Source organism: Telmatherina bonti (genome assembly GCF_933228915.1).
Source record: "Telmatherina bonti genome assembly, chromosome: 23".
Lineage (NCBI taxonomy): Eukaryota > Metazoa > Chordata > Actinopteri > Atheriniformes > Telmatherinidae > Telmatherina > Telmatherina bonti.
The window spans coordinates 2701740-2726688 of NC_136632.1; the positions used below are offsets into that span (position 1 = coordinate 2701740).

General features: G+C 42.5%; 1 protein-coding gene across 1 annotated transcript in view; it reads right to left on the bottom strand.

The window, feature by feature from the left end:
• arhgef39 (Rho guanine nucleotide exchange factor (GEF) 39) overlaps positions 1-16216 on the bottom strand; it is a gene marked incomplete at both ends in the record, with an annotated part of 98534 nt that extends 82318 nt beyond the window's left edge. The window contains 3 exon segments of the mRNA XM_079263110.1: positions 3501-3621; positions 14863-14957; positions 16067-16216. Coding sequence (XP_079119236.1) covers positions 3501-3621; positions 14863-14957; positions 16067-16216 — 366 coding nt within the window.
• Positions 16217-24949: the final 8733 nt, after the last annotated feature.

The following is a 24949-nucleotide window of genomic DNA, read 5'->3' on the forward strand; positions in this document are numbered from 1 at the left end:
CAAAACACAAAACAGCCACATCAACACAAAACAGCCACATCAACACAAAACAGCCACATCAACACAAAACACAAAACAGCCACATCAACACAAAACACAAAACAGTCACATCAACACAAAACACAAAACAGCCACATCAACACAAAACAGTCACATCAACACAAAACACAAAACAGCCACATCAACAGAAAACAGCCACATCAACACAAAACACAAAACAGCCACATCAACACAAAACAGCCACATCAACACAAAACAGCCACATCAACACAAAACAGAAAACAGCCACATCAACACAAAACAGCCACATCAACACAAAACAGCCACATCAACACAAAACAGAAAACAGCCACATCAACACAAAACAGCCACATCAACACAAAACAGAGAACAGCCACATCAACACAAAACAGCCACATCAACAGAAAACAGAAAACAGCCACATCAACACAAAACAGCCACATCAACAGAAAACAGAAAACAGCCACATCAACACAAAACACAAAACAGCCACATCAACACAAAACAGAAAACAGCCACATCAACACAAAACAGCCACATCAACAGAAAACAGTCACATCAACACAAAACAGCCACATCAACACAAAACAGCCACATCAACACAAAACAGCCACATCAACACAAAACAGCCACATCAACACAAAACACAAAACAGCCACATCAACACAAAACAGCCACATCAACACAAACACAAAACAGCCACATCAACACAAAACAGAAAACAGCCACATCAACACAAAACAGAAAACAGCCACATCAACACAAAACAGAAAACAGCCACATCAACACAAAACAGCCACATCAACACAAAACAGCCACATCAACACAAAACAGCCACATCAACACAAAACAGAAAACAGCCACATCAACACAAAACAGCCACATCAACACAAAACAGCCACATCAACACAAAACAGCCACATCAACACAAAACAGAAAACAGTCACATCAACACAAAACAGCCACATCAACACAAAACAGCCACATTAACACAAAACACAAAACAGCCACATTAACACAAAACAGCCACATTAACACAAAACAGCCACATCAACACAAAACAGCCACATCAACACAAAACAGAAAACAGTCACATCAACACAAAACAGAAAACAGTCACATCAACACAAAACAGTCACATCAACACAAAACTACACTGAAATAATTGTCATTTTGTGATCCATTTTGTTATTCCTTCAGAACGAAACGCTCTTCTGTCACTTCTGAAAGCACATTTACATGCGTGTAAACTGTTGTGTGTTGTTAAAGCTTTACTGCCCCCTAGAGACCTGGCATGGGCATTACACCGTTTCTGGTCCTCAGTGCGTTGTAGTTTTTATTCCGTCGAGGTATCAACGCTTTTTTCCCCAAAAGGAAAAAATACTTCTGCATGGGAACGTTGTGGTGTAAACAAAGCCCAACGATTCTGACACAAAGTAGTTCTGATTGCTGAAGTTGGATTCAAACCAGTTGAGAAGTTGAGAGTCCCACCCAGTTTTCCAGTCATCATATTATAAAACCTCCTCACACAACCTTCCTAACGGTGTTCTGCTGGTAATCTGTCACTTAAACCTATTATTTCCTTTTTACTTCATTATTCTCACGCTTTTATTCCCTTTCCTGCGGTGGCTGTGAAGTGCAAAACAAATTTAAATTAAAAAAAATAATTTAAAAAAAAATTTCAAAATTCAAAAACAAAATCACATTTAAAAAGCAATTAAGAATTTAAAAAAAATTTCAATTAAAAAAAAAATTATAATAAAAAAAATTTAAGTAAAGAAAAAAAATTCACATTTTAGGAAAATACACATTTTAAAAAACAAATTCATATTTTGTAAAAAAAAAACATTTTTAAATTTTTAGGAAACAAAATATATTTTAGAAAAAATAAGATGAAGAAAACAAATTCCTATTTGAAGGAACTAATTTATACTTCAGGAAACCCTTGTAAAAGAGCCGAGACAATCTACAATTAGCCAAAGTTTTACAGATCCAGAAACACATGAACAAAAAGCAGATTTACACGGAAAGGGAGGGGCTTAAACACAGGATGTGACGCAACTATGACATCATTTTGTAGTACAAACTAAGATTTTGTAGTCCAACTACGCACAGGAAGTCAGCAGCGATTATTTGAATTCTTCCAACCTGGACGGAAATATCATAAATAGAATAAAGGTTTCACAAATCAGAATCTGCATAGTACGTAGATTATTCAGTCCAGGTTTGATGAGTCTAAGTGTTTTGTCAGACCTGCTGAAATGCAGTCTAGTTTCTTAAAGTGGCGTCACAAAAACAGCAAAACATTATTCAGTAATAAAGCAGAAGCTTCAATAAACCACACAATGAAAGTTTTACACCACAAGATTATGTCACCATTGTGCACTTTCTGGCGTTTTTTTCTAATTCTGACGTGTACGTTTTTTTGACATTTTAATTAGTTTTGTGCTTCCCAGCCACCGTACTTTCCCCTGCTGAAGAGCCTCAGAACATACATGGAGTTTGTTGGCAAGTTCATCAATGTCTTGATTAAAAATGTAACGCACGGGAGACCAAAGTCGGCCCTCGAGGACCGCTGTTCTGCAGGTTTTTAATGCATCTATGTATCCCTGCTCCAACAAGCCTGACTTCATTTAATCAGTCAAAGGTTCATTTAACTTCATAGGCTGCTGGAGGCGTTCAGTGTGAGCAGGTGAGTTGGAACAGGGATGCACAGAACCCCTGCAGGACAGTGGACCGACTCTGGACACCCCTGGTTTAGGTAGAGAGCAGTGAGACCCTCTTTTGACCAGCTGGACCACTGGTGCAAAGATCTGACTGTAGTGGTAACTGGTTTCCTGTGATGGGCCGGTGACCTGTGCAGGGTCACCAGTAGCTGCTGGGATCCAGACTCCAGCTGCACCAGGACCCTGTATTGGGTTATGTACAGAAAATGGATGGGTGGCAGGCGATTTCAGGCCGTGACGGATGTGCCCTCATTGTGAATGGTGTGGAAGCAGACAAACAACTTTGACAAGGAAAATAAAAAGTATTAGATTCCACTTTTGAGATTAGTTTGTGTTTTTCTTCATGACTAAATGATGTTAATGAGATCAGAAGTCAGCATACAGGATACATCCAACACTAAAATGTGTAATCAGGTAACAGCGGCAGCAGTGACCAGTTTCTGGAAAACAGCAGAGAAACGGTAAACATCTGTTGCAATAAAGATTTATTCCATTTTCTCAAAGGAAATTATGAGAAACTCTTCTCTGATGCTATCTGCTCCTCCTTATTTCTGTTTCTGTAAACTTTTTCATACAGAACAGCTGAAGTTTGATGCAGTGAAAAACCTCAAGACCTCAAATCGCCCACATTTCATCCTGCAGAACTGGTTCTGTTCATGCAGAAAGAAACATGGAGTGTGTGTTATTGTGTTTCATAATGTCCAACATGAACACAGTGTGAGTCAGAAGTGTGATAGATATGTGAGTTTCTACCTCAAGCACTTTGCTGGCATTGTAGATGTTGTCCACATATGTGTTGTAAGAGTGCAGGTGTGAACAGAACTGCTCCAGGCCTTTGCCAAAATAGCCGTTCTCCAAATGGACAAGTAGAGATCTGCAAAAGACAAAATAAAAACCAAACAAATAAATAACTCAAAGTTTAAATAAAATAATGAAATGATGCAGTGGATGAATCCTAGAGCTGTCAGCGGCACATAGTAGGTGTCCTACATCATGGAGAGTTGAGGACGGGGCTACAATACCAGACCTCCAAATTGACAACTACTAAACAAAGCAAAAATAATACATATACACATACATGGAACGGGAAATTCTCATGGTGATGAGGTGGAACGGGAGATTTTCATCATGATGAGGTGGAACGGGAGATTCTCATGGTGATGAAGTGGAACGGGAGATTCTCATGGTGATGAGGTGGAACGGGAGATTTTCATCATGATGAGGTGGAACGGGAGATTCTCATGGTGATGTGGTGGAACGGGAGATTCTCATGGTGATGTGGTGGAACGGGAGATTTTCATCATGATGAGGTGGAACGGGAGATTCTCATGATGATGAGGTGGAACGGGAGATTCTCATGGTGATGAGGTGGAACGGGAGATTTTCATCGTGATGAGGTGGAACGGGAGATTTTCATCATGATGAGGTGGAACGGGAGATTCTCATCGTGATGAGGTGGAACGGGAGATTTTCATCATGATGAGGTGGAACGGGAGATTCTCATGGTGATGAGGAGGAACGGGAGATTTTCATCGTGATGAGGTGGAACGGGAGATTTTCATCATGATGAGGTGGAACGGGAGATTTTCATCGTGATGAGGTGGAACGGGAGATTTTCATCATGATGAGGTGGAACGGGAGATTTTCATCATGATGAGGTGGAACGGGAGATTTTCATCGTGATGAGGTGGAACGGGAGATTCTCATGGTGATGAGGTGGAACGGGAGATTTTCATCGTGATGAGGTGGAACGGGAGATTTTCATCATGATGAGGTGGAACGGGAGATTCTCATGGTGATGTGGTGGAACGGGAGATTTTCATCATGATGAGGTGGAACGGGAGATTCTCATCATGATGAGGTGGAACGGGAGATTCTCATGGTGATGAGGTGGAACGGGAGATTCTCATGGTGATGAAGTGGAACGGGACATTCTCATGGTGATGAGGTGGAACGGGAGATTCTCATGGTGATGAGGTGGAACGGGAGATTCTCATGGTGATGAGGTGGAACGGGAGATTCTCATGGTGATGAGGTGGAACGGGAGATTCTCATGGTGATGAGGTGGAACGGGAGATTCTCATGGTGATGAGGTGGAACGGGAGATTCTCATGGTGATGAGGTGGAACGGGAGATTCTCATGGTGATGTGGTGGAACGGGAGATTTTCATCATGATGAGGTGGAATGGGAGATTTTCATCATGATGAGGTGGAATGGGAGATTCTCATCATGAGGTGGAACGGGACATTCTCATGGTGATGAAGTGGAACGGGACATTCTCATGGTGATGAGGTGGAACGGGAGATTCTCATCATGATGAGGTGGAACGGGAGATTCTCATCGTGATGAAGTGGAACGGGAGATTCTCATCATGATGAGGTGGAACGGGAGATTCTCATCGTGATGAGGTGGAACGGGAGATTCTCATCATGATGAGGTGGAACGGGAGATTCTCATCATGATGAGGTGGAACGGGAGATTCTCATGGTGATGAGGTGGAACGGGACATTCTCATGGTGATGAGGTGGAACGGGAGATTCTCATCATGATGAGGTGGAACGGGAGATTCTCATCGTGATGAAGTGGAACGGGAGATTCTCATCGTGATGAGGTGGAACGGGAGATTCTCATCATGATGAGGTGGAACGGGAGATTCTCATGGTGATGAGGTGGAACGGGAGATTCTCATCATGATGAGGTGGAACGGGAGATTCTCATCGTGATGAAGTGGAACGGGAGATTCTCATCGTGATGAGGTGGAACGGGAGATTCTCATCATGATGAGGTGGAACGGGAGATTCTCATCATGATGAGGTGGAACAGGAGATTCTCATGGTGATGAGGTGGAACAGGAGATTCTCATGGTGATGAAGTGGAACGGGACATTCTCATGGTGATGAGGTGGAACGGGAGATTCTCATCATGATGAGGTGGAACGGGAGATTCTCATGGTGATGAAGTGGAACGGGACATTCTCATGGTGATGAGGTGGAACGGGACATTCTCATGGTGATGAGGTGGAACGGGAGATTCTCATGGTGATGAGGTGGAACGGGAGATTCTCATGGTGATGAGGCGGAACGGGAGATTCTCATCATGATGAGGTGGAACGGGAGATTCTCATGGTGATGAGGTGGAACGGGAGATTCTCATGGTGATGAGGTGGAACGGGAGATTCTCATGGTGATGTGGTGGAACGGGAGATTCTCATGGTGATGAGGTGGAACGGGAGATTCTCATGGTGATGAGGTGGAACGGGAGATTCTCATGGTGATGAGGTGGAACGGGAGATTCTCATGGTGATGAGGTGGAACGGGAGATTCTCATGGTGATGAGGTGGAACGGGAGATTCTCATGGTGATGAAGTGGAACGGGAGATTCTCATGGTGATGAGGTGGAACGGGAGATTCTCATGGTGATGAGGTGGAACGGGAGATTCTCATGGTGATGAGGTGGAACGGGAGATTCTCATGGTGATGTGGTGGAACGGGAGATTTTCATCATGATGAGGTGGAATGGGAGATTTTCATCATGATGAGGTGGAATGGGAGATTCTCATCATGAGGTGGAACGGGACATTCTCATGGTGATGAAGTGGAACGGGACATTCTCATGGTGATGAGGTGGAACGGGAGATTCTCATCATGATGAGGTGGAACGGGAGATTCTCATCGTGATGAAGTGGAACGGGAGATTCTCATCATGATGAGGTGGAACGGGAGATTCTCATCGTGATGAGGTGGAACGGGAGATTCTCATCATGATGAGGTGGAACGGGAGATTCTCATCATGATGAGGTGGAACGGGAGATTCTCATGGTGATGAGGTGGAACGGGACATTCTCATGGTGATGAGGTGGAACGGGAGATTCTCATCATGATGAGGTGGAACGGGAGATTCTCATCGTGATGAAGTGGAACGGGAGATTCTCATCGTGATGAGGTGGAACGGGAGATTCTCATCATGATGAGGTGGAACGGGAGATTCTCATGGTGATGAGGTGGAACGGGAGATTCTCATCATAATGAGGTGGAACGGGAGATTCTCATCGTGATGAAGTGGAACGGGAGATTCTCATCATGATGAGGTGGAACGGGAGATTCTCATCATGATGAGGTGGAACAGGAGATTCTCATGGTGATGAGGTGGAACAGGAGATTCTCATGGTGATGAAGTGGAACGGGACATTCTCATGGTGATGAGGTGGAACGGGAGATTCTCATCATGATGAGGTGGAACGGGAGATTCTCATGGTGATGAAGTGGAACGGGACATTCTCATGGTGATGAGGTGGAACGGGACATTCTCATGGTGATGAGGTGGAACGGGAGATTCTCATGGTGATGAGGTGGAACGGGAGATTCTCATGGTGATGAGGCGGAACGGGAGATTCTCATCATGATGAGGTGGAACGGGAGATTCTCATGGTGATGAGGTGGAACGGGAGATTCTCATGGTGATGAGGTGGAACGGGAGATTCTCATGGTGATGTGGTGGAACGGGAGATTCTCATGGTGATGAGGTGGAACGGGAGATTCTCATGGTGATGAGGTGGAACGGGAGATTCTCATGGTGATGAGGTGGAACGGGAGATTCTCATGGTGATGAGGTGGAACGGGAGATTCTCATGGTGATGAGGTGGAACGGGAGATTCTCATGGTGATGAAGTGGAACGGGAGATTCTCATGGTGATGAGGTGGAACGGGAGATTCTCATGGTGATGAGGTGGAACGGGAGATTCTCATGGTGATGAGGTGGAACGGGAGATTCTCATGGTGATGTGGTGGAACGGGAGATTCTCATGGTGATGAGGTGGAATGGGAGATTCTCATGGTGATGTGGTGGAACGGGAGATTCTCATCATGTGCAGCAACTGTGTGATGCTTCATGTCAATATGGAGCCAAGTCTTTGAGGAATGCTTCCACCTTGTTTAATGTGTCTCTTTATGAAAGAAAGCAATTCCTATTTGGTTATAGAAGACGTGATAAAGTGGTCGGGGAGTTTTTTAAATTGATCTTTCCTTAGAACATCCCTTTATTTGACCATGAAATGTTTGTAATATAATAAATCTGAATATATGTCAAGGATGTGTAAATATGAACACTAAAGGACTTAAGTTGGAATCTGCACTCCTAGCTGAGCATTTAGTTTCTCGTCAAACTGCATTGAACTTTGAGTTAGTGCACATTTCTGTCAGAACGCTAAAAGCAAGATCATATCATCAGCAACATTCTTAGCAAACATGTTTAGTTGAAAATGTGGATGCTGAGCAAAGTTCAGAGAATTGCTTCCCTACTAATGGGCCGCTCAGCAGTCAAGGTTCTGTAGCATTATTTGAAGGTCAATCCTTGTGGGTGATGTATTTACCGGGACCCTCGCGGTGAATCTACCTTCAGGGCACCGAGTGCAACTTTGTAGAGACCATGGAAAAAAACAGCTGCATGAAGGCAGAGGAAAAGCAGCCGTTCAGCCTGTCAAACACATTTTTGCTGCAAGGACTCAATTTGTTGAGGGTGTTGACACTTGTGAAGCAGCTCGTTAGCTAAACTTAGGGGAAGTATCCCCCCACACACGATTCTACTCTCTAATGATGTTGCCAGAGACTTCTTACAGCATGTTCTGTTTGTACATCCTGTAAGATGGAGCAGTTTGCCATTGAAGTTGATTTAAATAGATTTTAATGAAGTTACATGCCAAGGTAGACTCCACATAATCAGGAGATGCAGAAGCAGCTGAGAGGGTTCTAACGAGGGCAAAGGGCGGGAAAAACTGCGTTTCCGTTTTTCCTCCTCTCTATGCCGTAGGCTATTATGATAAATATAAAATTAAGGATTACATTTTTTATACTTTATTCTCAGCAATTAAAATGTCTGGCCATCAGCAGGAGGATGGAGATGACATTAGTATTCCATGTGTGTCAAGTCAGTCCACATTAGTTCTGAGCAGATGTAGAAGCAAAACATTCAGGCGGAGGAGTGTCACTTAGACAAGGCAAAGATAAAAATATTAATAGATAAAACACTCAGTGACTACACACAATGCAATAAAGAAGCATTTTCCTCCTTATAATGAACAATATAATGTGATTCATGCTGTGCTGACATCATCCTACATTCGCTTGTTCTCCGTCAGCCAGAAACTGAACGACAGAATAAATAAATAAATGTGCTTCAAAATCCCTGCGTCTGATCAGTTCACGAGCACTTCACAACACCATCCCTCCCTGCTGCAGTTTGTATGTATTTATTTTCTACCACAGACACCAGTTTAACCCTTACTTAACCATTACTTACTTACCTAACAGTTTAACCCTTTAACTAAAAGCTATTTTTGCGTCTTGCTTACAGAAACCTGCATGTAGAAGCTGAAGCCTTTTAATCCCAGCCAACATCCAGATGTCAGACAACAGCCTCAGATTGTGATGAAGGCTAAAAGAAAAGCTTTAATGAATTAAATTAATCTTATCAGTTGATCTAGCACCCTAGAGGCTAACCGAAACAAGTTATTATTATAATATCTTTACAGTTATTCATGCTACTATTCCTACAATGGACCATCCTCACCAAACAAGCTCCAACTTGCTGCATTTTCAGCACTACTGCGCATCAAAAACATTTTCTGAATGTCAATTTAAGCTCTCTGATTGGTGGAAAGTCTGGCAGGAAGTTTCGCCGGCTTCTAGACAGGGGAGGGGTTTACGCAGCAGCCGCTTCCACGAACAGAGCAAATGTTATGTGCTTTCACGTTCACCAAAAGTCTTCAAAAACACCAGAAAAAGTCACTAAACTAGCTGACAGTCACTGTCTTTAAGTCAACTGACAAACGCTCCGCAATTAAATACATTATTTTTTTAACAAGTTAAATGTCCTTTAATTACCCCAAATTATTAGGTGTAATAGCATTATTATTAGGCGTTTTATGTACGATGGATGGGAGAGTCACTCAGATAGTCTTTGAGAGCTAATTTTCTCCAGAGTTATGAATTATCCCTGATTTTATGACACACAGCTGAGTGTATACTGAACATCAGAGAGTGAAGTGAAAAGAAGAAATCTATTATCAATCAGAGTTGTAGTAGATCAGTCTAGCAGTAAAACACTTCTGAACCGTTTTGAGAAGGAGAGCTTGTCATTATGTTTCAACCACTCTCTCAGTAATGGGCTCGTAATGAAGATGCATGGGAACAGTGGAACCATTCATCCCATGCATCAGATTGGGTAGTTTACACTCCAATCTTCATTGTAGCCTTCCCAATGAGAAGGCCCGTCAGTCTGCGAATGATGGAAGGCTGTGGGAAGCCAAATCATACTTTTTATTTTTCAGTGTTGAAATTTGATTCCCAATCAAAAGGTATCCAACCCACCAATTCCCCAGTTTAGCAAGCGGTGAAGTTGAAACACAGCTGTCTATGTTAGGCTGTTGACTGAAAATCTGATGTGCTCCTCAGACCTGGAGGCTCACAGTCAGATTAGTATCTATTAATTATCATCTCAAAGGAAGAAAACCTTCATATTTGGAGTGTTAACGCTGGTCTGGTTCCAGTTTAGATAAGTTTCAAACCTTATAAGAGAAATTTCAATGTGACCAAGAACGCTACACTTTATATAAAGAAAAACATTAATTCCAACATTAATTTAATAATTAATTAGTCAATAATAATTAATTAGTCAATAATTTAACTGTCTCTGTAGAGCAGAAGTTCAGTACGTTGATTTACCATGAAGGAAGTCCAGGCGAGTTCATGGCTTTACAATAATGCCACAGATGACAAATACATCTATTTACTGCTTATCCAAGATCAGCTTGTAGGTGCAGCAGCATACACGGGTAATATTTAAATATTTCATTCACCACATCAGTACTCAACACTAGGGCTGGGCGATATGACCTTTTAGTAATATCCCGATATTTTTATGCCATGTCACGATATACGATATAAATCTCGATATTTACCTCAGCCTTGAATGAATGCTTTGGTGCAGACAATCACATCAGTAAGATGATTTTGTGTCTCCATTAAAACATAATTGTTCATATTGCATTAAGATATGCTGATTTTAAACATTCATGCCAAAAGGATGAAATTGTAACGAAGCAAACTGATCAAAACCGTATTTATTGAACAGTTAAAGCAGTGGCAGAAACATGTCATTTTAAAACAAAATAAAGTGACTTTGCATGATATAATAAACGCAACGTATGAAAATAGGTGCTCTGGGGGGACTTTTCAAATGATGAACTATTATAAGGCTTTGCTTTATGGATACGTTTTTGAGTTGTCGTGTATTTTTTTTAATCGCAGAGTTTAGCGTAGAAATCAGTCTTATAATCCAGGCAGAATGTCCTCGTATCGTCTCCAATAAACGGCTTCAGCCAGTTTTTAATTCAGGGTTTGATTCCCACTGCTTTCTGTACTTTCTAGAGACATGAGGAGCTAGATAAATATGCTTGTGTCACACACAGTGGATGAGGTGAGTAAGTGACAGAGGCTGTGAATGTAATCAAATAGAATGAATTATTTTTGCCTGACGTGAAAAACGTTGTAATTTACGTCCCACTCTGTAATCCAGAGCGGGATCAGTGGTGGATTTGGCTGTTCATTGTGACTGTAGGTGGAGTCGTGCAGGTGTCCTCTCTGCTCCTCTGACTGGCTGCAGCTGCAGCCGGAGCGACTGAGTGCTTTAGGACGGGGAGAGACTCTCCTTCTGACAATAACTTTACAATATGCGCTTTAAAGTCAGTCGCCAAAACACCAGGAAAGTCTCCAATAACTCCTGTAAAAGTCGCTAGATTTGTCGCTTTTCACAAGAAGTCGCCAGATTTAGTGAGAAAGTGTCTCCACGCTGCCTCTCATGACGTAGCACGTAGCTCACGTTATGTACGTAACGAGGTGCGCTTGTTTTAACTCTCTGTGCAAAGCGGTGCAGAGTCGAGGAGGAGGGAGGAAACCCCCCCACAGCTAAAAACACCTGCGTGACAACAGGATACTCCAATATGACGAATATAGACATTTTCTATATCGCACAGAGGACTAGCCACGATATATAGAGTATATTCGATATATCGCCCAGCCCTACTCAGCACAACTCATTTTTAATCCAAAGACATATAATCTCTTAAGACTTTTATAAACACAACAAAACTAATACTCATATACATATGCATGGATACATAAGTCAACTGTCAGGTTCTTCGTGCCCTTTGTACACTGAGGATGTACACCTCACCTGCGTGGGATGTTGGTGCAACAGAAGCCCTCCCACCCAGAGAAAGGTTTTCTAATGAGGAAGAAGAGACTGGGGGACTTAAAGCTGGGAAGCTGTCTGAAATAATCTCTGAAAGTGAAGCTAGAAACTTTGAAGGCCACAATAAGACACTACAAGCGGGTCTAGCTACAAGTAGCAAGATATCATACCAGAGCTGTGATATGAACTAGTCTTCCAAAAAGATGAGCTGAAAAAAAGGCATAAAAGAAGAAATGGCTCATCAAAAAGACGTTGAGTGAAGGTTAGCACCAGAAGGTGAATCTGGCTGAGGCACTGGAGCACATACCAGAACTTGAGGAATGGGGAAAGGACACCAGAGAAATGATGATAGGAATGCTGAACCAGACAAGCCAGATGCCAGAAAAAATAACTGACCTCAAAGGCAGATTGAGAAAAAATAACATGCGAACCTTTGGAGAGTCCCGGAACACACAAGTTCTACGAGTTAGTATGTGGAGCAACTTATAAAGAAAGAGCTACAGCTCCTTGAAGATACAGAGCTTAACATCAAATAAGTGCACTATGTCCTTGGTCGCACCAAGAACAAATTCCAACGCTACGCCAAGGTCGATCAGGTCAACTTTCTTCAGCTTGAGTAACCCTATCAAAACTTTGTTCCTGTTCTGGATGGTAGTGTCCAGAATATTGTTCTTGTTCTGGATTGTGGTATCCAGAACAATGTTCCTGTTCTGGATGGTAGTATCCAGAATGTTGTTCCTGTTCTGGATGGTAGTATCCAGAATGTTGTTCCTGTTCTGGATGGTAGTATCCAGAATGTTGCTCCTGTTCTGGATGGTAGTATCCAGAATGTTGCTCCTGTTCTGGATGGTAGTATCCAGAATGTTGTTCCTGTTCTGGATGGTAGTATCCAGAATGTTGTTCTTGTTCTGGATGGTAGTATCCAGAATGTTGTTCCTGTTCTGGATGGTAGTATCCAGAATGTTGTTCCTGTTCTGGATGGTAGTATCCAGAATGTTGTTCCTGTTCTGGATGGTAGTATCCAGAATGTTGTTCTTGTTCTGGATGGTAGTATCCAGAATGTTGTTCTTGTTCTGGATGGTAGTATCCAGAATGTTGTTCTTGTTCTGGATGGTAGTATCCAGAATATTGTTCCTGTTCTGGATGATAGTATCCAGAATATTGTTCCTTTTCTGGATGGTAGTATCCAGAATGTTGTTCTTGTTCTGGATGGTAGTATCCAGAATATTGTTCCTGTTCTGGATGATAGTATCCAGAATATTGTTCCTGTTCTGGATGGTAGTATCCAGAATGTTGTTCCTGTTCTGGATGGTAGTATCCAGAATGTTGTTCCTGTTCTGGATGGTAGTATCCAGAATGTTGCTCCTGTTCTGGATGGTAGTATCCAGAATGTTGTTCCTGTTCTGGATGGTGGTATCCAGAATGTTGTTCCTGTTCTGGATGGTAGTATCCAGAATGTTGCTCCTGTTCTGGATGGTAGTATCCAGAATGTTGTTCCTGTTCTGGATGGTAGTATCCAGAATGTTGTTCCTGTTCTGGATGGTAGTATCCAGAATGTTGCTCCTGTTGTGGATGGTAGTATCCAGAACGATGTTCCTGTTCTGGATGGTAGTATCCCGAATGTTGTTCCTGTTCTGGATGGTAGTATCCAGAATGTTGCTCCTGTTCTGGATGGTAGTATCCAGAATGTTGTTCCTGTTCTGGATGGTAGTATCCAGAATGTTGTTCCTGTTCTGGATGGTAGTATCCAGAATATTGTTCCTGTTCTGGATGGTAGTATCCAGAATGTTGTTCCTGTTCTGGATGGTAGTATCCAGAACGATGTTCCTGTTCTGGATGGTAGTATCCAGAATGTTGTTCCTGTTCTGGATGGTAGTATCCAGAACGATGTTCCTGTTCTGGATGGTAGTATCCAGAACGATGTTCCTGTTCTGGACGGTAGTATCCAGAACGATGTTCCTGTTCTGGATGGTAGTATCCAGAATGTTTCCGGGTTCTATATCTATCTTTGATATCTTGGAAAACCAGTTGGGAACTTCTCCTGGATGTTTTGACAAAGCACCCTGAATACTTACTGTGGAATTATAATATCCCTTTCTCACATTGATCAAGAATCCTTCACAACATTCCTGGAACCAGATGCTGATCCGGATCACTCCCAACATTTAATGGAGTCTAAGTTGGACTAAGACCTGCTCTCAGAAACACATCATGAAGATCCTTTCGGTAGCTTTTTGTGTAAAGTTGCTGACTGACAAAAGCAGAGAAATGCTGGCAAGTCAGCTGTACGCTGAAACTGTGTCATTAGTTTGAGTGGTCTGCTGAATTGTTGGGTCATATTAAGTTTTCTGTGCTACACATGCACATTAACTAAGGTTTCGCTATTAAAAGATGAAGTGGGCTCTGAATGAGAGAAAAAACCTCAATTGGGACTAAAGATGCATTTAAAACCCTGATCATTGTTTAATAACCCAATCGAAGCACCCTGAATTGTCCTGAACCTTCTGGACGCCAGCTGTCAGTAAAACAGCGAGATCATATACACAAACAGCTGAATGAGGCTCTGGAGATATCCAGGAGTCTCCTGCAAACTCAGAAGGTGTGAAAATGCCATGAACAATCGGCTCAGTGCAACATCAGGGCATCAACTCATCACCGTGACAACCACACATCAAGCAGACAGAAAGAACCCTCTGTGATGCTGACATTACGTGGTGCGTTTTCTAAAGCATCCACCAGAACGCCTGCTGATGGTGGACATCTGGACAGTGCTTTAGCAAAGACAAGCTGCTAATTCCCATCACCTCACTCAGTCCCTCACCATTATCCCCAGTGCACACTTCTGTTAACCATTTAGAGAACACTTACTGGTTTACTGACTGAATGTCTTTAATGGAGCTGAAGATGCCTTCTCTGATGTCCGGCTTCAGGGTTCCTTTGGCCTTCAAGATCTCCACGAAGAACTGTAAGAAAACACAACGCAAATGAAGAAAACAACTTCTGTACCATGAAGCTGGAACTGGGAAGTCTGGGAGTAGTGGTACAAATCCCATCCAACAGCTGGACTTGATGTCAGCTACTAGAGAAGGATGCTATTTTACCACCATACTAAGAATAAAACATCAGGACTGGTTTCAAGGCGCTGTGGATGCAGGCAGGAGTGGTGGGATCAGGATGCCAGTGGTTTCACACATCTGTCAGCACATCGCATCAAGGCTTTGGAGCACCGCGTCGTTCAGGAGACCTTCACCCTGAGAAAGCGAGCAGGAGTGGGGCTGTACTGGTTCGCGACAAAGGCAGGTGAGTGGGGGGCAAGGCCACATCCTCGGTTTGCTCTGCAGAGATCTACATCATGTCCTCCTGCCTCAGTACATCCACCTGCCTGGGAGATCATCTCCAGCAGCTCGAGAACGACGTCCAAGTCGCACTGAATGCGACCCGGCGGTTCAGACTGAAGTCACATGGCAGCAGATCAGACATGGATCGGATTTCGGACCCTGTGTCCAAATGGCCTGGGTGCGTTGGTGAAAAAGTCGGATCTGTGTCGTTCAGAGCGACACGAAAAGTTCAGATACAGGTAAGATGGAGCGAAAAAACGGATTTGGGTCACTTCAGCCGTCTGAACGTCGCCCAAGAGAGCATTTTAATGAATATACTCATAAAGCCATAAAAATACACGTAAACCCTTTAAAAGATCAATAAACTTTAATTTGTAGAGAACATTTAGCCTGATGTGCAGAACACATTATGCTCAGCCTTCAGGGTCTCTCTCAGGGTTTCATCTGGCTGGATTTGGAACACATCTGGTCTCTGAACATCTGGAGTTCAGGCTCCAGTCTGCAGCGTCTGATCAAGCTCATATAAGGTCCTGTTTGAACCCGAGTTGGCAAAGTACACCCGCATGCCGCTGATCTCCGTTAGCATCTCTTGTGTTATTGTAAAGTTGTGGGTTTTGTGTTTGGGACGTGTATGTTCGTCCAGGCGGTTGTCCTGCAGCCCTAATCAGTCCGGTTTTAACAGAAGGCAGATAATAATAAATCTTCTGGGTTTCTTCTCAGTGAGAAGGACTTACCGTGGTGACAAGTTCCAGCTGCTGGACGTAGAGCTGCTCGGTCTGAACCAACTCTCTGCAGATCCGACTGCGTTTTCTCTGCCAGCGGTCCCTCTGCTCCTGGACGTTGTTGAAGCCCAGAGGACTGCAGGGACGAGGGCAGAAACTCATCCTGAGGCAGACGATGCTGCAGAAACATAAAGTCAGATCAGGACCGTCCTCTCTCCGTTTCACCAGAAAATACTCAAAGTCATCGATCGGTGGAATTTAACATGTGTGTAAACGAACAAACCAGTTCATCACACCAGTCACTCACCCAGAACAAACAAACCAGTTTATCATCACACCAGTCACTCACCCAGAACAAACAAACCAGTTTATCATCACACCAGTCACTCACCCAGAACAAACAAACCAGTTTCATCACACCAGTCACTCACCCAGAACAAACAAACCAGTTCATCATCACACCAGTCACTCACCCAGAACAAACAAACCAGTTTATCATCACACCAGTCACTCACCCAGAACGAACAAACCAGTTTCATCACACCAGTCACTCACCCAGAACAAACAAACCAGTTCATCACACCAGTCACTCACCCAGAACAAACAAACCAGTTTATCATCACACCAGTCACTCACCCAGAACAAACAAACCAGTTCATCACACCAGTCACTCACCCAGAACAAACAAACCAGTTCATCACACCAGTCACTCACCCAGAACAAACAAACCAGTTTATCATCACACCAGTCACTCACCCAGAACAAACAAACCAGTTCATCACACCAGTCACTCACCCAGAACAAACAAACCAGTTTATCATCACACCAGTCACTCACCCAGAACAAACAAACCAGTTCATCACACCAGTCACTCACCCAGAACAAACAAACCAGTTTATCATCACACCAGTCACTCACCCAGAACGAACAAACCAGTTCATCACACCAGTCACTCACCCAGAACAAACAAACCAGTTTCATCACACCAGTCACTCACCCAGAACGAACAAACCAGTTTCATCACACCAGTCACTCACCCAGAACAAACAAACCAGTTTATCATCACACCAGTCACTCACCCAGAACAAACAAACCAGTTTCATCACACCAGTCACTCACCCAGAACAAACAAACCAGTTCATCACACCAGTCACTCATCCAGAACAAACAAACCAGTTCATCACACCAGTCACTCACCCAGAACAAACAAACCAGTTCATCACACCAGTCACTCATCCAGAACAAACAAACCAGTTCATCACACCAGTCACTCACCCAGAACGAACAAACCAGTTCATCACACCAGTCACTCACCCAGAACAAACAAACCAGTTTCATCACACCAGTCACTCATCCAGAACAAACAAACCAGTTCATCACACCAGTCACTCATCCAGAACAAACAAACCAGTTCATCACACCAGTCACTCACCCAGAACGAACAAACCAGTTTCATCACACCAGTCACTCACCCAGAACGAACAAACCAGTTTCATCACACCAGTCACTCACCCAGAACAAACAAACCAGTTTATCATCACACCAGTCACTCACCCAGAACAAACAAACCAGTTTCATCACACCAGTCACTCACCCAGAACGAACAAACCAGTTTCATCACACCAGTCACTCACCCAGAACAAACAAACCAGTTTATCATCACACCAGTCACTCACCCAGAACAAACAAACCAGTTTATCATCACACCAGTCACTCACCCAGAACAAACAAACCAGTTTCATCACACCAGTCACTCAGTCAGGAAGATCTGCTCAGGATGCCACTGTATCTGAACCCCCACCAATCTGGACCCCCATCATGCTGCATCCAGCATCACTCCCAGTATCACTCCTGTTTGAGTTCATTTGACATGGATCATTCCAGATGAACGGAGCCTCTGGTTGGTAAGGTCCTACTAGTCTTGTCAGTGTGATTTTCTCCAGCCAGCTGAGGCTGCAGGTCCATCACTGGTTTTAACTCTGAACAACACCAGTGTTGATGACACTGCTGAGAGATGTTTGTTCCAACAGAACCAGATGTTTGTTCCAACAGAACCAGATGTGTCAGCAGATCAGAAGTTCTGACCCACATAATACACCTTAAATAAAATAATGGCGGAGCTACTGCACTGCGTTTTCTTTCAGGCAGAGAAAGGACAACTGACAGAGTGGAGCAGGAACCTTCAGGACCCCTGGCTGTCTCTGCTGATTAATAAAACTTCTGATTTACAGTCGATGGATAAAACACAGAACAGCTGTCTGACAAGTCCCCCCCCACACACACACACACAGACTTTACCGGACCATTCTTCACGGTAACACTACATTAAATATTACCAAATATTTGTCCATCTATATCTATATCTATAGCAAGATCATGAACGGTTTTTTTGTTTGTAAACAGGAAGCGACACGTAGAAGTTTCTTAACTCGTTTTACCGAACTAAAAGTTTGTGGTTATGACGGCATTCCTTCGTCTGGAAGAGAAGCTTGGGTATGAACGCTACATATCGTTACATTCTTAGTTCTTAGGGGGAAATGCGGCTTACCTTCCACCTTCAGACCTCTCTGCTTCAAACAAGGGCGCTCTTTTCACGCATGACCGTTTTCCGGTATGTAATGTTGACGTAGGCGCTGATTGGCTGTAACAAGTGTCGGCTCACCTGATTGGCTGTAGCAAGTTACGGCTCACCTGATTGGCTAAACAACAAGCGGAAGAAGGCTGTTTCAGAGAATTCAAAACTTTTTTTCCCTAACAAATTTAATCAAAGGTTGAACTGAAAATGCAGAACAACTAAATACCAGGAGTATATAATAGACAATCATATAGGAAAAGCAGATGAATGAAGGAAAAAGGGAAATAAAAAAATACATTGTGTAAACATAAATGTTACATAATACACACTTGATCCAGCCACATATTCACACCCTTCTCTTTTAGGAATATGAAAGTTTCCCAGGATAAGTAAAAGCTGGATTAAGTAGACAGAGTATTTGTTCGTCTTCAGCCTTTTAACTTTTCTTTTGAAGCTTTAATATGCTTGCACTGATAAAAAAAAAAAAGGAGAAATTATTTCATTGTGTTGCTCACAAGAGGTACAGGAGTAATCAATACTGAGGTAAAATCTTTCAAACATCTTAGATGTATTTAAACCTGTACCTTTCTTAAAACTGACAGCAGACAGTTTTCAGTTTTCATGGAGTTTAAATAAATACAATTTTTAGAAAACTTTACTGGAGAATTAACAGGTCAAATGTTTTAAGGTACAGATAAACGTGAGCAGCAATATTAACACCCAAACCATTAAATACACACTTTTTTACTGACTTAAAAGGGACATGCTTACATACTACATACATACTACTACATACATACATACTACTCACAGTTACGCTGCATTTAGCGAAAAGTTCACTGGCATATCTGGTTTTCTGGTTTATCTGTGAGGGACAAGAAAGTCTGAACAGTATAATGAAGATCTCCAGATCAGTGGAGTTTGGTTAGCAGATACCGCAGGCACCTGCTCCCTCTTACATCTTTGCTCATCCATTATCAGTGCAAACACTCCAGCTACCTGTGTTTCCCCACTTATTTGCACCCTGACCATTTTTGCCATGATGTCCGTCAGCTCATCTTGTATGCCATGATGAGTGTATTTGGCATTTTAGGGATTACTGGCAATCATTTTTTCAACAATTTTGTCAAATTTCCCAATGACATGTAAAGGTGTGTGTGGAATGACGACGTAACTTTAACCCATGTACTGAATCCATCCTGGGTGAACGTGGTGTCTTTACAAAATTGGTGGCCTCCATGAGCAAAATGTTTGCATGCAAAGTAAAACACACACCAAGTACTCCAGCCAACTATATTGTTCGTACTGCAAGGATTGAAAGAACTTCTTATTACATCTTTGCCTGATATTTGGTCAATGCAGGGCAAGGTGGTCCTTCACGAGTGGTCTGGCTGATATCAGACATAGCGGAGAGGGGTGTTATTGCTATCTGCACTGCAACCGGGTCAGTGTCCTGCTCATGGTTGTGCTTTGGCACATCACCAGTAGTGTATTTTGCATAAATTTGCATAAGGCGCTGACTGACATGAGAACTAAACTTTGTGGGCCCCCGGGCTTCAGACTGCATTAAGGTCACAGTCTGAAGACCTTGTGCACAAGGTCAGATTTAGTTGTGATAGCGACCCCTGCCTTGACCAGTCTGGTTTAGTGCTGCAATTTTCATGTATACTTTATGCCAACAAAATAATTGTCATTCTAAACTAATTAAAATGACCACATTGACTTAATTAATCTTTTTCACAGATGACAGGTAAACCAGTGCCCCACCCTCACAGATGACAGGTAAACCAGTGCCCCGCCCTCACAGATGACATACAGACCAGTATAGGTAGACCAGCAAGGCAGCCAGCAACCCAGAAAAAAGCTCCTGCATCGTTTAGCTTAATAGATTATTGCTATAATTGAGGATGTTTGGTGTTATGTAATATTTCCAAATAACAGTAGTGAATGTGTTCTGGTCAGTTCTGGTTAAAAACATGATTTTCACAGGTAATCTGTAAACTAAAGTCTTTATGCTAGAGCATATCTGTGCGCTGAAACTATGGAAATGGTGGATTCTTGCCGATTAGTGGTCAACATGGAGACCAGAACAAGTTTTCCTGGGAACTGCTGTCTTCCCAGCATGAGATCTGGAGCTACAGATCATCAAGGAAATATGAAATGATGTTTAGACTTTTTTTTTTATCTTTCATAAATACATTGTTTTAGTAGAATACTAGAAAAGCACAAACCTCAGCCAAGGCTTTTAAAAAGTTCCTGGATCCAAACGGTGATCCGGATCACCACTAAATTTAAATCAGTTCTTCCTTTTAATAATAGAAATAACAGAAAGAAAAAGGAAGAGAAAATATATTTAACAAGAGAAACTTTGAGACATTTTTGGCCTTGTTCACACCATGACACTGAGACAGTAAAAAACAAATGTTTGGTTGCACTCTTGACCCTCGTTTCCATAGTAACAAATATTTAGATATGAAATGAAATGAAATGAAAAGAAAAATACTTTATTAATCCCCAAAGGGAAATTCAATATTATAGTATATAATAATAATTAATTTGAGGAGATCTTGTTCCGGAGGCTGATGGCTGCTGGCAGGAATGATCTTCTGTATCTTTCAGTCTTGCATCGGACCTGAAGAAGCCTCTCACTGAACACACATTGTTGTTTCTTCACTGTGCAATTCCACCACCCTTTAGCTTTCCGCTGTGTTGTCTACTGCGGTCTGCACGGACCGTTTTAAAGCCCAGTACAGACACATTACAGTCAGGGATGTGTTCATGCAGCCATGTCTCAGTGAAGCACATAATACTGCACTCTCTGTATTCTTTCTGAGAGCTTGTTAGCATCTCCAGCTCGTCCGTTTTGTTAGCTAACGATCTCACATTACCCATGACGAGGGTCGTGAGAAATGGTTTAAATCTCCATCGCTTTCTCCGCTCTCTGATTCCCGCTCTGCATCCTCTTCTCTTTCTTTTCAACTCCATCAGGATTTGATGTGTTGTTTTGCTGATAATGTTGATTTGGGAGAGGTTAAACAGTTGATCTCGATTGTAAAAAAAGTCTTTTGTTGCCATGGAGACTCATCATAACAAGCCTTGAAAGAGCAAAAATATGCAGAAAAATCTTCCTTGCAGCACACCCTCCTAACCGGTATAAAATCCTCAGAAAAAAAAAACCTAATTTGAGGTAATATCTATGTAAGAAGACTTTGTACTTTTAAAAAATCAAGATAGCAAATTAGAGCTACTACAATCTGCTGCCAACAGACGGCGCAATCTAGAATGGAATAATACACACAATAATAATAATACAATAATAATAACAAAACAATAATAGTTTTAGATATATAAAACTGCGAAGATTTGACAAAAGCCTCCAGAGTGAAAATTTCCTGCAACACAAGAAGAGTCCTGTAAACTGGAACCGGACTCTTTCACAGTCATCTTGCACTTGTGCACTCAGATCCTGCTTAACCTGCAAAAGCACAACAACAATGGCGGACCTCAGCGTCATGTTTGTACAGGTGTCTGAACCAGCCTGGATGCTGCAGATGACCTGTAGCCAGTATACAACACTCTTTGTTGTTTAGTCCACTTGCATGTTCTGCAGGTGATGTGGCACAATCTTAACTGAATGTGGTAAAAGTTATAAAACCAGATAAAATGAATTTTTCATAAGAAGATGATTAAAATGCATGATTTGGGGAGCTCTTTATTGTTTTCAATTTGACTGTGTTTCCAGTACATTTGGTATTATAATAATTGGCCCCAAAAGAGAAAGGTGCAAATTAGGCCTCTTTTGCCTCGAGCAATAGAAACATGGACCATGCAGGAGGGCACAGACAAAGGGTCCACCTTTTTTTTTTTTTTTTACCTAAAGGATAGTAATAAAGGAAAATAAGAAGAAAAAAGTAGAGGCGTCAATAATCTACACAAGTAGACCCAGTCCCTCAAGGTTTTGGAGCCCTTCAGCATATTATTCATACCAGCTATTGCCAGAGGATTCATAATTGACCTCTGCACTTTGTTAAAAAACAGAAAAATCTTCAGATGAAAGAATGTGATGTTTTGTAATTCAACTTTTGAGTCCCTCTATCCCCAGTCCAATAGTATTGGATTGCAAGTCATGAATTATTCAACACATGAGTCAAGGCAACCTTAGCTGGAAGATGTTATGTGAATCAAGGTTGCAAGACCACAAGATATCAAATGAGTTGCTCCAAAAGGAAAAACAATCAACAAATAATAGTCACCTCAAAATAAACAGTCTCTGTTGGACTGAAATCTCTTCAATAAAAACTCTCAGATGGAGTTTTTCTGCAGGATTCTATGAAAAATTCTCCTAAGTGTTTATTGATGTGGATTGGAATCCTATTATCTACCTCTGCTGAAGGGGGCAAAGGCTTCATTTATATTCCAGTGTCTCTTCACTTTGCTTCTGAGCTGTAATTAACAATGTTTTTGTCAAATGGTAATCACAGCGTCAAGTGTTGCTGTTGGGCTTCTCACAAGTACATAATTATATCTGTTAAAACCTGAAATGTCATTGGTGCTTTTTCTGCATGTTTGATGAGTGAAGACTTTACTGTCATGAATTTTTCAAATAAAGATAGTTTATCATAATTGTCAGAATGTGCCAAGGCACATACTGCATTAATTCTACTCACATACGCAAATAAATATACCTCTACCATCCACTTTACCAGGTCCACCAGCATGGGGTCAAACCAAGCAACAACCTCCGGTGGTAAGAGGTGAAGCCTATGCAAACTGCCTAAAACTGCAGTTCCCCCTTCATCAGCTAGGAACTCCAAAACAGAGCAAATCTCCATAGACTCCCATGTTAAAAAGACCAACTTCACAGCTTAAATAAACATGTTTACAGCAGAAATAAACATGTTTAGAGCAGAAATAAACATGTTTGGTTCAAAAATCCATTTTAGGTTTAATAGGTCAGGTTTACCTTCATGACAACTGTGGGGGGAGTGAATTTTTTTCTAACTCGCCCGTTTAAAAGTAATTTAATCTTAAAGTTCGGCATAGTTAGGGGTGTGTCCTTTTGATTGACAGGTACCCAATCTCCCGCTTCAAGTCAGAAGAATGTAGAACAACCGCGGTTTTTAGCCGGTTAACAACATGACTTAGCTTTAGCCCGCTTACCTCCGTTAGCTGGTTAGCTCCCGTTATCTCGGTTAGCTCTTAGCTACAGAAAGCTCAGAGTTTGCTTGATGTCAATCATCCACCATGACGCTCACAGCACCCCTCTCAGCTCCACCTCTTTGCCCATATTTGTATTTTCCGGGCGAGACGGCATTCCCCTGCCAAGATGGCGACGGTAGGAACCGCCCAAGCTTCAATTCAGCTCTTCAGAAACCTATGGGTGACGTCAAGCAGGCTCCGCCCATCTTTTTATATACAGTCTATGGGTCAGATCCAACATGTTGGAAACATTCCTCAGAGATTTTGCTCCATATTCACATGAAACATCACACGGTTGCTGCAAGTTCCTGCCCATTCCACCTCATCATGATGAGAATCTCCCGTTCCACCTCATCACCATGAGAATCTCCCGTTCCACCTCATCACCATGAGAATCTCCCGTTCCACCACGTCCCAAAGCTGCTCTGCTGGATGTAGAGCTGGTGACTGTGGAGCCGTTGGAGGACAGTGAACTCATCGTCATGGTGGAGATGATGTGAGCTTTGTGACATGGTGCATCATCCTGCTGGAAGTTTCCATCAGAAGATGCTACACTGTGCTCAGAAAGGGATGGACATGGTCAGCAGCAGGACTCAGGTAGGCTGTGCTGGTTAAACCATGTCATGACGGTACTGCAATGTGCTGCTGCTGACAGAGATAACAATGTGTGTGAAGATTGAATGAACCAGGCTACCTGTCTTTATTACCTGAGTGGGATCACGTTATATGGAGGTGAAGTAGGTGTAAAAGGAGCTGTGTAAGTGTGGATGAGGTTCCTGGTGAGGGGAGTTCAGTGTGTCATGGGTTGTGAAGCCCTACCAGGCAAAGCGCTCAGGGATTCCTTTTGGGAAGGTGCTGATTACAGCTTGGTTGTAATGAGTTACCGTGAGGATCCGAAATTACAGCCACACACAAGGAGTTATGGACAAATGACCAGTTTATTGGCGAAGGAGTATGAGCAGAAGATCAATCCAGGTGACTGGTCTGCAGAAGAAACCAGGCTCCAGCTGGGAGGTAAACGGAATGGCAAAATACTCGTCCAGGCAAAGACAAGGCTCGGAGATCCAAAGACAAGCAGGGTCGGTAACCAGAAGATCCGAAAGGTAGCGGTGTCCGTCAAG